Here is a 12,876-nt window from a genome sequence, read left to right as displayed (position 1 = left end):
AAGTTCTTAGTAATGCATATTACTAATCAAAAATTAAGTTTTAATATATTTACAGCAGAAAATGTACAAAATATCTTCATGGAACATGATCTTTACTTAATATCCTAATGATTTTTGGCATAAAAGAAAAATCAATAATTTTGACCCATACAATGTAATTTTGGCTATTGCTAAAAATATACCCCAGTGATTTAAGACTGGTTTTGTGATCCAGGGTCACATATGTATACATACATACATACATACATACATACATATATATATATACACACACATTTATTTATTTATTTATTTTTCCAAATTTGTGGTTTACATCACTTCTTTTTTAAAATAAGTTTTGTTTTATCTGTGTTATATCATTTTTGCTTACTACCCATCAATAAAGAGTCATTGTTTTATTGTAGCAGCTGTGTGGATCTCCATCTCAGTGTCAGGACTGGGGTGTTTCTGGACAAGAACAGTCGGTGTTTTACACAGAGCAGCGTTGTATCCCTCTCCAGGGTCTGTATCATTCACGCATACACACAAACTCAAAGAGCATTTTCATAATTTTTTTAATTCACTGTGCAGAGTTAAAGCAGCAGGATGACCGCTTATGTCTTAAAATGAAACTGTGTCTATGTTCCAGGTCTCAGTTTGGAGTTGGAGGAACTGATGGTGGAGGGTTTGCTCCTGCAGGTTTCTGTCCCCGAGACCCAGCAGCTCTACAGACATCTGCTGTCCGGCCCCCCGACCACAAACACATCCCACACAGAACACACACCCTACCTCACACCAGAACACTCCTCACCGCAGAGAGAGGTAAGGAGTGTGAGGCTATGCATGCATCATTTCTTTTATGCTGTTTAGCAATTAAAATTCAGTCACTAATTCAAAAGAATTTTATAAGTAAAAGATCTGTTTTCTCCATGGGCATAATGTGTGAACTTTGAGACAAACCAACCCAGAGCTCAAAGATTAGCAATATTATATGCTTCTGTAGGAGCTAAACGTCGGTGTGATTTCAGCTTCGTGTTTGATAGATGAAGCACTACACTAGCCATATTCCTGAAGAGAAAGCCTCCTTGGATCCACCAATCAAAAGAAAGTTGCTGTTACTATGGAAATGAGAACCATGGCAAAAGAGCTCAGCAGCAACTTCCCACTCCCATAAAGCATGAATTACATATGTGAATCAGTTCCCTACTCCCTCAAACAATGTATATTGAATCAAATATTTTGCAAAAAACTTCAAATATATTGTATTGTATACTTATTATTAATACGTCAGTAGTTCTATAATGTACTGCTGTTTTTTTATTTTAATACATCATTTGTTACAGTCTTTTACTTTGAAGCTGCTTGCTTCAAAACAAACTTCGATGTTGGGATTTATGTTTAAAATTCTTTAAGGATTTTTTTTTATATATAATTGTCTTTGTCAATTGTCAATCCCTATGGACATTTAATGCATAGTTTTTTTTGTGGAAATCATGATAAAAAAAATTCAGGATTCTTTGAATGGAAAGTTCTATTGAACAGCATTTATTTAAGATAGAAATCTTAGTAACACTTCTTTAAATGTCTTTATGGTCACTTTTTTAACAATTTAATGCATCCTTGCTGAATAAGGGGCCGTTCACATGTCGCGCCTAAAAACGCGTGGAAAACGCTAGGCGCGCCGCTTCCTGCTTTTTTCCAAAGCGTTCGGGTGCTTGCTTGCAGGCGTCTGCCGTTGCTAAGCAACCATGACCTGCGCTCTCCATGAAGACGCGGAAGTTTCAGCGAAGGATAAATGGATTTGCAGCACTAAAAATCGCTTGCAGTAGCTCTGCTACTAAATTTATTTAAAAATGGCTATCCCTGTACAGCTATGATCAGCTGTTTCTTCATCTTGGCTGAGCTTTCAATGTTGTTACGGGAAAGGATGAAGCTGATTGGTTGGTTCTTGTCACATGACCCGCGGTGCGCTTGCGGCATTCTGAAAAGTTGAAATGTTTTTATCTCGATGCGGCGCGGACGTGCCTGGAAAAAATTAGCGCGTCGCGACCGCTTCGCTTCCATTATGAGCGCGCCTGCCGCTCGTCTACATTTGAAATATCGAGCTTGAGCGCGCAAAAGACGCGATATGTGAACAGCCCCTAAAAGTATTCATTTCATGTTTAGGAGCTTGTTTAAGAATTTAAATTCATTACTTCTCTCTGTCTTCCTCTTTGCCCTCTACAGAGAGATGCAATCACTTCGGCAGAAAAGAAAGCCAAGCGGCGAATGAACAGAGAAGAGACCGAGATCAGGGATAGAGGGATAAAGCCGAAAAGCAAGAAGCAGCGGATGGGTACAGAGAAGCAGAGAGAGAGGAAAGAGGCATCGGTCTCTGCGTCAGACGTGTCTCAGTCAGAAGACTCCGAAGAGGATATGACCCAGTGTCCAGCAGAGAACTGTCTTCAGCCGGAGGGAGAAGAGGTGGGCAAGTGAACGTAGTGTATTGACCGTGTGTGTGTGTTTGAATGTGTTTTGACTGGTTTCTATCTGCTTTAGGTGTACTGGGTTCAGTGTGACTGCTGTAACCGCTGGTTCCATATGATATGTGTGGGTGTATCAGCAGAACTCGCAGCCGAGGAGGATTACATGTGTGTGACCTGCAGCACAACCAATGCAGGCCGCCGGAAGTGAGTCAGATGAGGAGCCAAAACTCTATCCTCCTCCATCCCTTCTCCTGGATGTGTAACTGACCCTCCCCGTTCCCTAACCTATGACCTCTGACGTTTGTAACAACGGTGCTATTTTGCTCTTTGTTGTCCTGAATGATACTATTTGGTCACTTTTTTTTTTTTTTTTTACAGCTTTTTTCCTTCTGTCGAACTGTTTGTGATTGTCTAAAACAATGATAAATATGCTAAATGCTGAATGAATATAGTGGTGCATGGGTTTGTGTTGCTTTCTGGCGTGGAGGAGAGACGCTCTCGTGAATCGCAGCGGGGGTCGTCTCTTTTGCATGCACGGTCAGAAACGCCACAACACAGGACAAACGAACAGTTTTCACCAAATACAATAAATAATAAATACAGAGAAATTATTTTTTGGAAACTTGCCGTTTCAGTACACAGGCTTCTGGGATTCTCTCCGTTGTGACGTTTGATTTCCTTTTGTAGATTAGTTTTATTTATCGGAGCAATAATGTTGTTTGTAAGTTTCAGGAGGTTTCGGCGGTCTCAGTTGTGTTGGTGCTTTTAGAGATGGTGGTCAGATATTCAGGATATGTAACAGAAAAACACATGTCAGAATTGTAGCAGACAGAAGAGTGTAATGAACTGCCACAAAACCTGCTCAAGCCGTTTTGAAGGGTGAGGGTGGGGGGTGTTAGGGTTTGGGGTTTGACTAGCGTGTTAAAATGTACCAATTTATAGTGTGGAATAAAACTCTTTGTTCTAATATCAGACAAAGTCTCTTCCCTTCTTTTAGTGATCACTGGTATGTTGGTGCTTCTGATTTCTTTACACTAATCACAGATCAGTGTTGTTTTAGCTCTATTTATAATATAGTATTTATTAATTTTTTGAGTTAGTTACTATTTATATAGTTACTATTTAGTTTTAATTTTAATTTTAGGTTTTAGTAATTCTTTGTGCTTTTGCCATTTTTATTAGTTTTAAAATATTTATATTTTTCACATATTCACAGATTCTCTCAACCAAGCACTCTTTTGGGCTTGAGTTCCTCCCTTGAAATTGTTATACCGGTAATACAAGATCATTTATAAACCTGTTAGTTTTTTTCCCCATTTAGTAGAACTTCTATCGATTGTTTACCTTTTTTTGATACAGAAACTGGTCATAATTTCACTTATGTTTTTCACCATTTTAAATCATGTTTTAAAAGCACCTATTCCATGTAGACTTTTGTAGATAATATGGGATTTTGAAATCTGCATGCAATATTTATATAAAAAAAAAAATTTTGGTTTAAAATGAAATTAATTTAAGGAGCAACATTATTTTCATATGTCTGAGTGAACTTTTTTCACCTTATAACTCAGATTTTGTTATTATTTTGTATTATTACTCTTTATTATTGTAAAGAGTTGTAAGTCATAGTCATTAGAGATGGGAAGGGCTAAAAAATACTCAAAGCCCCCAAGCTAAGGATTTAATAAAGAACTAAATAACATAAAACTAACCTCACTGTATTAAAAAATTATTGCTGCTATTAGTTATCACTTTAAAATTCAACATTTTAATAAATAAAAATACATTGTTTCAAATTAAATATCTGTGCTTGACTTAAAATAAGTTTCGTTAACTTGGATGTTAAAGTTATAAAAAAAATTAATAAAATGTAACAAAATAACTAACAGCTGCAACATTTTTTTTTACAGTGAGTTAGTTTTAATAACTTCAAACATGAAAAATAGGCAAAACGTGGTTTAAAAAGTACACACATATATATATTGTAGAAACTTAATTTGCTGTAAAGTTGCTTTGCAATGATTTGTACTGTGAAAAGCGCTGTACAAATAAACTTGAATTGAATTGAATTGAATATATATATATACATACATACACACATACACACACACGCACAGTGTTTACACTTCCAGAGTTACCGTCACATAAACTAGAAAAACGACCTCAAACTCTTGTATTGCTATCTGTATTCTTAAGCAACAGTCTCAGCACGCTGATTGACGTCACGTGACTCTTGACGGAGTCCAGCAACGTTCTAAATTCCTCAATATGACGTCACAAGCAGAACCCCTACATAGGCTTTTCTACTTCACACTGGATCAGTGACTGTGATCGGGGATTGGTACAAGCAAAGGATTGGCACTGAGAAGCGGACAGACTATTCAATTTCCCTCCAATACACTTCACATCGGATTATGTGTTAAATGGATACCTGGATACGCTCATTTCATCGCCTGATGAAGCACTCACAGTGGACCGAGATGGCGGTGTGCCACCCTCAGCGCCTTTGACCAGGTGAGGGCACTCTTACTAGAGCGAGACGCTGCTTAATGTCTCTCACTAACAGTTTAGATCAATAGTGAAGGCTTCGCTATGTGGGTGTCTGATGGGGTCCAGGTCAGCATCTCTTGGGTCGCTGACACAGGGATGCCAAGCCAAGTCCCCTCCCCCGGGAGCCCCGGGAGATGAAGGATGGGGGGATGTTTTTTGTGAGTGGTTTGATTTTCGGAGGAGAAAAAAGCACGCACAACTATACAACACACGAAAAAAAAAAAAATATATATATATATATATACAGCCTATACACACACACACAACAATAAAAATAAATAAATAAAATGAACCTGTGTTGTTTATTCCTGGTGTGTCATAGTGATTTTCACTTATTTTTAATTAGATGAGCTTTATTGGTTTATTATATCATGTATCATATCCTCACAGCAGTTTTTGTTAGAATACTACAAACAGTTTATGACAAAAACAATTTTAATAATTTCACTGTTATACCAGTGACATTTACTTTTTGTAAAAAAAAAAAAAGAAAATCAATTAATTGTTTTTTATGTACACCAATATCATTTTAACTTCTTAAAATAAGTTTAATTTGACTGCTTGTTGTTTTCAGGCTGTTTGTGAACTGGTAATAGAGACAGTATTGAAAATCAGATGTCGAATATCGAATGAGTAAATTGCTTATTTCTACTATTAAGCAATTAAAGTGTCAAGCCTTACCAAGTACTGGTGAAAGCTCTGCCATCTAGCGGTGATTCATGTGCATGTCATTTCATTTGACAGCAGAAGCCCATGTCCTCCAAAAACAAATAAAACGCTATTTTCTCCATTGTTAACACAGTAGAACTGATTTAGTGTTCATAACTTCCAAGACTATTCATACACACATTCAACATACATTTATCCATGTGTATAAAAAAAAAGTGGTAAAATTTATGTCACAGGACTCCAGGATTTATCAAAAGAACCACTGATAAATTCAGGCATAGGATCCTAACAATACAGAAGGTGACGAAAAAAGAGAAGTACCAACAGTAGCTAAGTACAAGATAGTAGAGAAGGAGAAAGATAAATCAGAACTGTGATTTTAATGCCTGGTTTGTGGAGAGTGAAAGGAATATGACAGAATTCTTACAAACTTGTGAGAAAATGATCTTGGAGGACCACTGGTGTAAAAAATCTACACAATCTGTCGGACAGACAAACGCTCTCATTTGTGCGTGTGCGCAGCTGCTCGCGGTCACGCAGATGTGAAGGATCGCGCGGAATGCGTCCTGGCTCTCGAGCCTTATTATGGAGTTCGTGAAAGGCGCTCTGAGCGCGAGACCCTCTGCACGCCTTTTATTATGGATTTAATAGCACGTGTGAAGGGGAAAGATACTCTTTAAATTGAGTCAGCTGCATTTCCGCAGATTAAAACATTATACGTGACCAATAAACATTAAATATTTCCAAAGAAAATGTCCAGACAAAAGGTTTCGGAGGGACAAGGGAGCGATGACTCGGACACGGACCTGCTGCTCGCGACGCTCTCACCGGAGGAGGTGGAGGAGCTCGAGCGAGAGCTCGTTTATATCGACCCCGACCCGAATGTACCGGTGGGACTCCGCCAGCGGAACCAGACGGACAAACTACCGTCCAGAGGATATGACAGAGAGGCTATGCTGGACTACTGTGAGCGGGAGACCAAGAAACTGATCCGGAGAGAGCTGAGCGCAGAGGTAATGCTTAATAATAATAATAATAATAATTATTATTATTATTATTATTGTAAACTGTTATATAATTAAAATTAAATATAATTATTACATACAAAATTGTTTTTATTTTTACTTCATTTATTTATTTTCTTTATGTTTATTGTTAGTAATAATAATAATAGTAATTTAATGGAATTTGCTTCCAAGAGTTAGAGCTATTTTAGTCCATCAACAAAACTCTTCTTAAATCTTAAAACTTTTAAAGTTATTTCAAATTTGTACATGTACACACACACACACTGACACACATGTATACATATCAGTGATTATACATTTCTTACACAGAATAACACTAACTAATTAGGTTTCTTAATAATTTGACAAATTTTAAACGTCACCACTGGAATAGTTTCGTTTCATTAAATAATTCATGTTTCAATTAACCCAAATTTCCAAAATACATGAACATATTGATTTATTTTTGTATGTTGTTGCATGCAGGGACATTGAATAATGAAGAGCTGACCTGTGGTCATTTGTCATTCAGTCTCTAACTGTTTAAGACCTCATCACAGTGTGACATATTTGTAGATCTGTGAACACATGTAGTGAATGGCTGATTTAGCACTGAGATCCCTGTTAATCAGTATGGCCTACATGCCTGTCATGGTCCCATGATGTATCAACACCTGTTTTGCTGCACACACACGGCACACTAAGGGATCCTAATGGATCCTAATGGCCTATAATTTTGCCATCATCTGTTATGAAGTTTTGGAGTATTTTCTGCACATTTACAAAACTCTTTGTACTTCCAAGTGTGAATCAAAGCTTTTTTTTTTCTTTTTTTTTTAAGCAAATCTCCATTTCTGACAAGAATAAGTTATTTTCAGAGCACAGTTAGATTTTTCCAAATATAAAATTTTTCATGCTCTTCTGTTTGGAATGAGTATAAACTTCTCTTGGGTGAAAATCCTGAGTATGTAATATTCTTTACAGCCAAATGTCTTTATAAACATTTAGTATCATGATAGTTTATTGTTGTCTGGTATAAACACAGGATTCTCTCTCCGTTTGGTGGTGATGGTTATTTGTAGTTGGCACTCCATTTAAACTATGCAGAACTAACCTTTGACTTCAAAGTTGCTGAAGTCATTCATTTTTGGATCCACCTCAATAGGATTTTCTTGGGGTATGGTGTAAAAATTAGTATTTTCTAGAGTAACAAAGTTGAACAGATGGTCTGGTCCTTCTGGGATGGTGTTCCTTGTGTTTTTGGGAGTGCTAGTTGTGTTTTACGTGATTAAATAGGTGCTAATGAAGCACTGGTAATGTGAGATGCACTCAAGGGGCCACAAACTACTTTTAAACTCTATTGGGACACTGAAGTGTTTGTTTGAAACATGCTCAGCAGGCAACAGAACACACACACATAATCTCAGAGGAATCTTACGTTACTAAGTAACATTGTGCTCTTTATAAACGTGGTTCCCTGTTTGTAGTTTATTTTTGATAAATCCTGACCTATAAAGACCATCTTTCTGATCTCATTTGATATTCTGCTGTGAAGTTTGTTCAGCTGCGTCATTGTGTTGGCAGAGTGAACTTGCTAAGTCACTTCCGCATGTATTCAGTAAAACAGCTGTGAGAATAAAATTTATGTTCAGGTAATTTTACAGTAGTCAGTGGTTAAGAGTGATGCACTTCAGAGATTTGTGAATGTGTTTACTTAAAGCTTGGCCACAGTGAGGCTTTGGAACTGTCAAGGACGGAATTCCAGGCCTGAATGTTCCTCCCTTTGCTGCCTTATAAGGGCACATCTGAGAGTTTTAAGACTTCTTCAAACAATAGCTCACAAATCTGCACAGTACGTTCTTTCCATTTTAATGACCACTAAAAATAACTCACTCGGTCCAGCTGGGTTCAGCCATCGGCTGTAATTATTCTAGATAAGTTTCGTTTGTTTGATGCCCCCACGGATTTAATGATGGTGTTGATATTTATCAATAATTACACCAAAATGAAAGCAAATGGAAACGAATATAGAATGTGAATATGGTGATTAAGATGTCAAAAGTCAGATAACAATTAGCCAAAATCAGATATTCAAACAGTCAAAAGACAAACAGCTTCTCAGATTTAATGCGCGGTGGTGAATAATGTATTTTGTGTTTAATGTTTGAAGGGAGGGGATGGCAGAAGGAGAGATCGACTCCGCCGGATGAGGAGCAGAGAGTTTTCCAGGTCGCAGAGTGGCGATCCTCCCGACACAGAGAGCAGAAATGCTGAGAGCGAAAAAGATAAGGAGAGAGCAAGACAAAGGGAGGATGACTCTAGGAATGTATCTGATGAAGAAGAAAAAGGCATAGAGAAGAAAAGGGAGGAGGAGAAGAGAGAAAGAGAGAGAACAGGTAATAAGACAGAAAGTGGAAAAGAGCTTTCTATGAAAGAAAGAGGAAGCAGCAAAACTCTAGACCTCATATCTAAACTGCAAGAGAAAAAAGAGGATAAGAAAGAAAGAGGGAGGAAGGAGGTGAAAAAAGCAAGTGAAAACTCCAAAATACGAGGGGTTGTCTCCAAACTGCAGGGGGATAAAGACACTGAAGACCTAAAAGTAAAAGACAATGAGGCAGATGTCAAGAAACAATATGAAAGCAGAAATAAAACCATAGAAGAACCAAAGAACAACAGAGCAGGAGGAAGAATAAACCTTAAAGATGAAGAAACAGAGGAGAAGAAAAGCAGATTTAGAAATATAGAAGAAAGAAGCAGAAGAAGAGAGAGAGAAGTGGAGGATGAGAAACTTCATTCACAGAGAGATACAACCAGAGCACAGAAAGAGAGTGAAAAAGAAGAAGTGAAAGAATCAGAAAACAACAAGGTGAAAATATCTACCATTTCCAGCCATAACAGCTCATTGAACTCTCATGGCTTGGATGACCGTTCTGTTACCACTGAGGAGGATGAGTCTTTTAGCGAAGATATGGACAGTGACACTGGCTTCAGCATGTTTGATGACCTTCTGGAGCAGGTTCACAGCGATGACCCTGAACTAACAGAGCTCATCGTCAATAATTCAGACGCCATTAAGACAGACACCCTTATACAGTTAGCAGAAGGTCTTCGCAGCAACACTCACATCCAAACCTTCTGCCTTGCAAACACGAGAGCGGATGATCATGTCGCGTTTGCCATTGCTGCAACTCTACGAAATAATTCGACCCTGACCAGTATCAACCTCGACTCGAATCATTTGACAGGCAAAGGCATCCTGGCCATCATCAACTCTCTTCAGCACAACAGCACGCTTATGGAGCTGAGGTTTCATAACCAGAGACACATTTGCGGAGGAAAGACTGAAATGGAGATGGCCAAAGTCTTACGTTACAACTCTTCACTGCTGAAGCTGGGATATCACTTTGAGCTGGCTGGGCCCAGGATGGCCATGACGAACATCTTGAGCCGAAACATGGACAGGAAGAGGCAGCAACGACTAGAAGCGCAAAAACTCGCCAGACAGGAGATCGCCTCCACCCCATGTGAAGATAAGAGCTCACCTGAGAAGAATAAGCTAACAACATCGCCCATCAACACTCAAAAGAAAGACTCTAAATTTGCTGCCCATTCAAAATTCACTTGTGCTCAGGAAACTCCCAAAGCTCCGCCCACAAAGCTACTGTCTAGACGCCTCCCATCTGAGGTAACAGGAAAGAAAGAAGGGGCAACAGGAAGTCGACAAGCTCCTCCTCCACCACCCCCTCCCGGCCCAGCGTTAGATGTTCAGGCCCTGAGGAGGTCGCTGACCCCGATCTCTCAGAGGAAGCCAGACAGCAGTGCAGCTGTCCAACAGACGGACAGGAGCTCCAGAGATCAGCTGCTGGACTCTATCAGAAACAGCAACATGAACGCTCTCAAAAAGGTGACACGGACATCACATGTCATTGATGTTACTACACATGCCAGTACATGACTATACATCACCATCTTAATAAGAAAATGTGGAGGCTTCTTTCTACAGCATTATATTCTTAAAATATTTTAATGCAAGTTAAAGCACTTTTGTAATTTTTGGCCCTCTAGCAGTTTGCAACTGTTAAAAAAAATCCTCTCCTGTGGCCTCATGGGATAGTAAAAGTAAAGTGTCCATTGGATGCACACTTTAGAATCGCGCCGGAAGTAGTAGATCACATGGGTACTTTTTGCATTCTGAATTCTACAAATTTGGACATACTACTCTTTTCACATACTGTTTTTCACATACTATATAGGCTATAGTAGGGAAGTAGCCTATGTGATTTCGGATGCAGCCTTGGTCTCATTGTGTGTACTTGTGAGTGAAAATATTCTTCACTTATATATACCTCATCAGTAAGTTTTGTATTAAAATTTATTCTAAACTTACAAAGAATATAGAAACACCTGAACATATGAAAAAATAGTCTTGGTGGCTCTACAATCACTTTAAGATTGTATGCAGGTTATGCAGAGGTTATGCAGAAAATGCAGATATGTATGTACAGCTGGCTGAGTTTGTAATTTGAATGTGTAAAAAGCTGTTTATTGTGTTTAAAGTAGTTTGAAGATGGCACACTTGCACTTGGTATCACTCGAGAGCCCTCTTTAGAGAGAATTCACTGAGACTGACTAAAGGCTGTAAAGGAAAGCCCTTATATGGAGATGTTTTTAATGCAAATTACTAACCTCGGGCACACTGTCGCTCATTTACAATATTTCAAATTCATTTAAAAGCAAATTATTGTGGATACATGTTGTGATTTAGGAAGATATTTTAAGTGAGAAGTCCTCCTGTGTGTATAAATATTAATAATCCACACAATTATTATTGATGAGACCCATTGTTTTAATTTTGCTTTGGATCTGCTTCTCTACATGGATGAATGTGGGATGAGGCACATGGATACAGAACATCTTATCAAAGCTGATGACCAAAAAAAAATGTTTGTGTGTTGTTCTTTTTACGAATGGTTATTCCCCAGAGATTTGCTGTTTTGAATAATCCATGGACAATTTTTCTTGTTCATTGTGGCAACAAACTTTCAGCATCATGCTATCCACAGCCAGAGCTGCTTTTCTCTGTGTACAGATATGAAGTGACACGACGCATATATGCAATTTCCCTCTAAATCTGCCTCAACAGCTCTAAAATATATTTAATATTATAATTAAAAATACAAATGATCAATTTGGGTACAGTAAAGAGATGCTTTAAAAAATAGATTTTTACACTCATTAATCAAAAAAGTTATGTAATGTTGTAGCATATAATATTATAAATACTTAATCTTCTTTTCAATCTTCTTCCCAGGTTGAGATCCCTAAGCGGTTGAGATAGTATCTGTCCAGTGTACGTGCTTCTACCTTCAGATTCCCCTGCAGTCCTCCAGTGCCCCGTCATCATGGAGGAGTCACTGAATCCTCAAATTGAGATTCCTCCTTAACTGGCTCAGACACTCCGAAATACAGCCAGTTTGGATTATTTGATATCTAAACATTTGAGGTGGGACACTTCCAGGACTGACGGCTATGCAGTCAACAGTCAAGCTTTGAGGGGCATCTGTTGGTGTTTAAGGATCCTCAGAGAATGATTTGTCAAATAAATTAGATACATTTTGACCATTTGTTCTCAACTTGTGGCATACTTACAACATTCTTAAATACTAATATATAATAGTCATAAGTACTAATCATTACTCTGTCTAGAATGCAGTATGCTAAATAAACCTCTTAAATATTCTTAAAAAAGCCCCAAGTAGTGATCTTCCTTCATGGTATGTGTTTGTTAAATAGCAGGACCTTCTACATGAGATCTATAAACTATTCTGATTATGTATGTGGTATTGTGTTCAATTTCATGTTCAATCTGTTTATGGCCATGGATTTTTCATCTGTTAGTTTTTAGTTTGAGCCTCTGTATTACATTATATTCACAACTGTTAATTTTTTTTATATATAATTATAAAATCATTATTTTGTTCATCATGGTTTCATTACAAACATTCTTAAATACTAATATATAATAGTCATAAGTACTAATCATTACTCTGTCTAGAATGCAGTATGCTAAATAAACCTCTTAAATATTCTTAAAAAAGCCCCAAGTAGTGATCTTCCTTCATGGTATGTGTTTGTTAAATAGCAGGACCTTCTACATGAGATCTATAAACTATTCTGATTATGTATGTGGTATTGTGTTCAATTTC

General features: G+C 37.8%; 2 protein-coding genes across 5 annotated transcripts in view; both read left to right on the top strand.

Moving 5' to 3' along the window:
• The window catches only part of kdm5bb (lysine demethylase 5Bb), a 25,145-nt gene extending 21,734 nt beyond the window's left edge, over window positions 1-3,411 (top strand). For 3 of the 4 annotated variants that reach the window (XM_016516901.1, XM_016516900.1, XM_016516898.1), the window contains 4 exons: window positions 405-501; window positions 629-801; window positions 2,206-2,442; window positions 2,518-3,411. In XM_016516901.1, coding sequence (XP_016372387.1) covers window positions 405-501; window positions 629-801; window positions 2,206-2,442; window positions 2,518-2,652 — 642 coding nt within the window. In that variant the 3' untranslated portion in view covers window positions 2,653-3,411. The remainder of the gene's footprint in view (window positions 1-404; window positions 502-628; window positions 802-2,205; window positions 2,443-2,517) is intronic. The other variant, XM_016516899.1, reaches the window with a different exon arrangement.
• A 2,105-nt stretch (window positions 3,412-5,516) lies between these two features.
• lmod1a (leiomodin 1a (smooth muscle)) lies at window positions 5,517-12,613 on the top strand. Its single transcript, XM_016516897.1, has 3 exons — window positions 5,517-6,676; window positions 8,841-10,574; window positions 11,982-12,613. The coding sequence occupies exons 1-3, from the start codon at window positions 6,416-6,418 to the stop codon at window positions 12,006-12,008; spliced, it is 2,022 nt and encodes a 673-aa protein (XP_016372383.1). The 5' UTR covers window positions 5,517-6,415; the 3' UTR covers window positions 12,009-12,613.
• The last annotated feature ends 263 nt before the right edge of the window (window positions 12,614-12,876 follow it).

The sequence above is a fragment of the Sinocyclocheilus rhinocerous genome, unplaced genomic scaffold, assembly GCF_001515625.1.
Source record: "Sinocyclocheilus rhinocerous isolate Xijiao unplaced genomic scaffold, SAMN03320098_v1.1 scaffold988, whole genome shotgun sequence".
In the NCBI taxonomy this organism is placed as follows: Eukaryota; Metazoa; Chordata; class Actinopteri; order Cypriniformes; family Cyprinidae; genus Sinocyclocheilus; species Sinocyclocheilus rhinocerous.
This window is presented reverse-complemented; position numbering and strand designations above follow the sequence as displayed.

Bases quoted from the DNA above. Each gene is read 5' to 3' on its own strand.
- lmod1a (XM_016516897.1), top strand. From the start codon at position 6,416: ATGTCCAGACAAAAGGTTTCGGAGGGACAAGGGAGCGATGACTCGGAC. The intron at 6,677-8,840 runs GTAATGCTTAAT...TAATGTTTGAAG, and splicing joins GGAGAGAGCTGAGCGCAGAG to GGAGGGGATGGCAGAAGGAG. The intron at 10,575-11,981 runs GTGACACGGACA...TCTTCTTCCCAG, and splicing joins ACATGAACGCTCTCAAAAAG to GTTGAGATCCCTAAGCGGTT.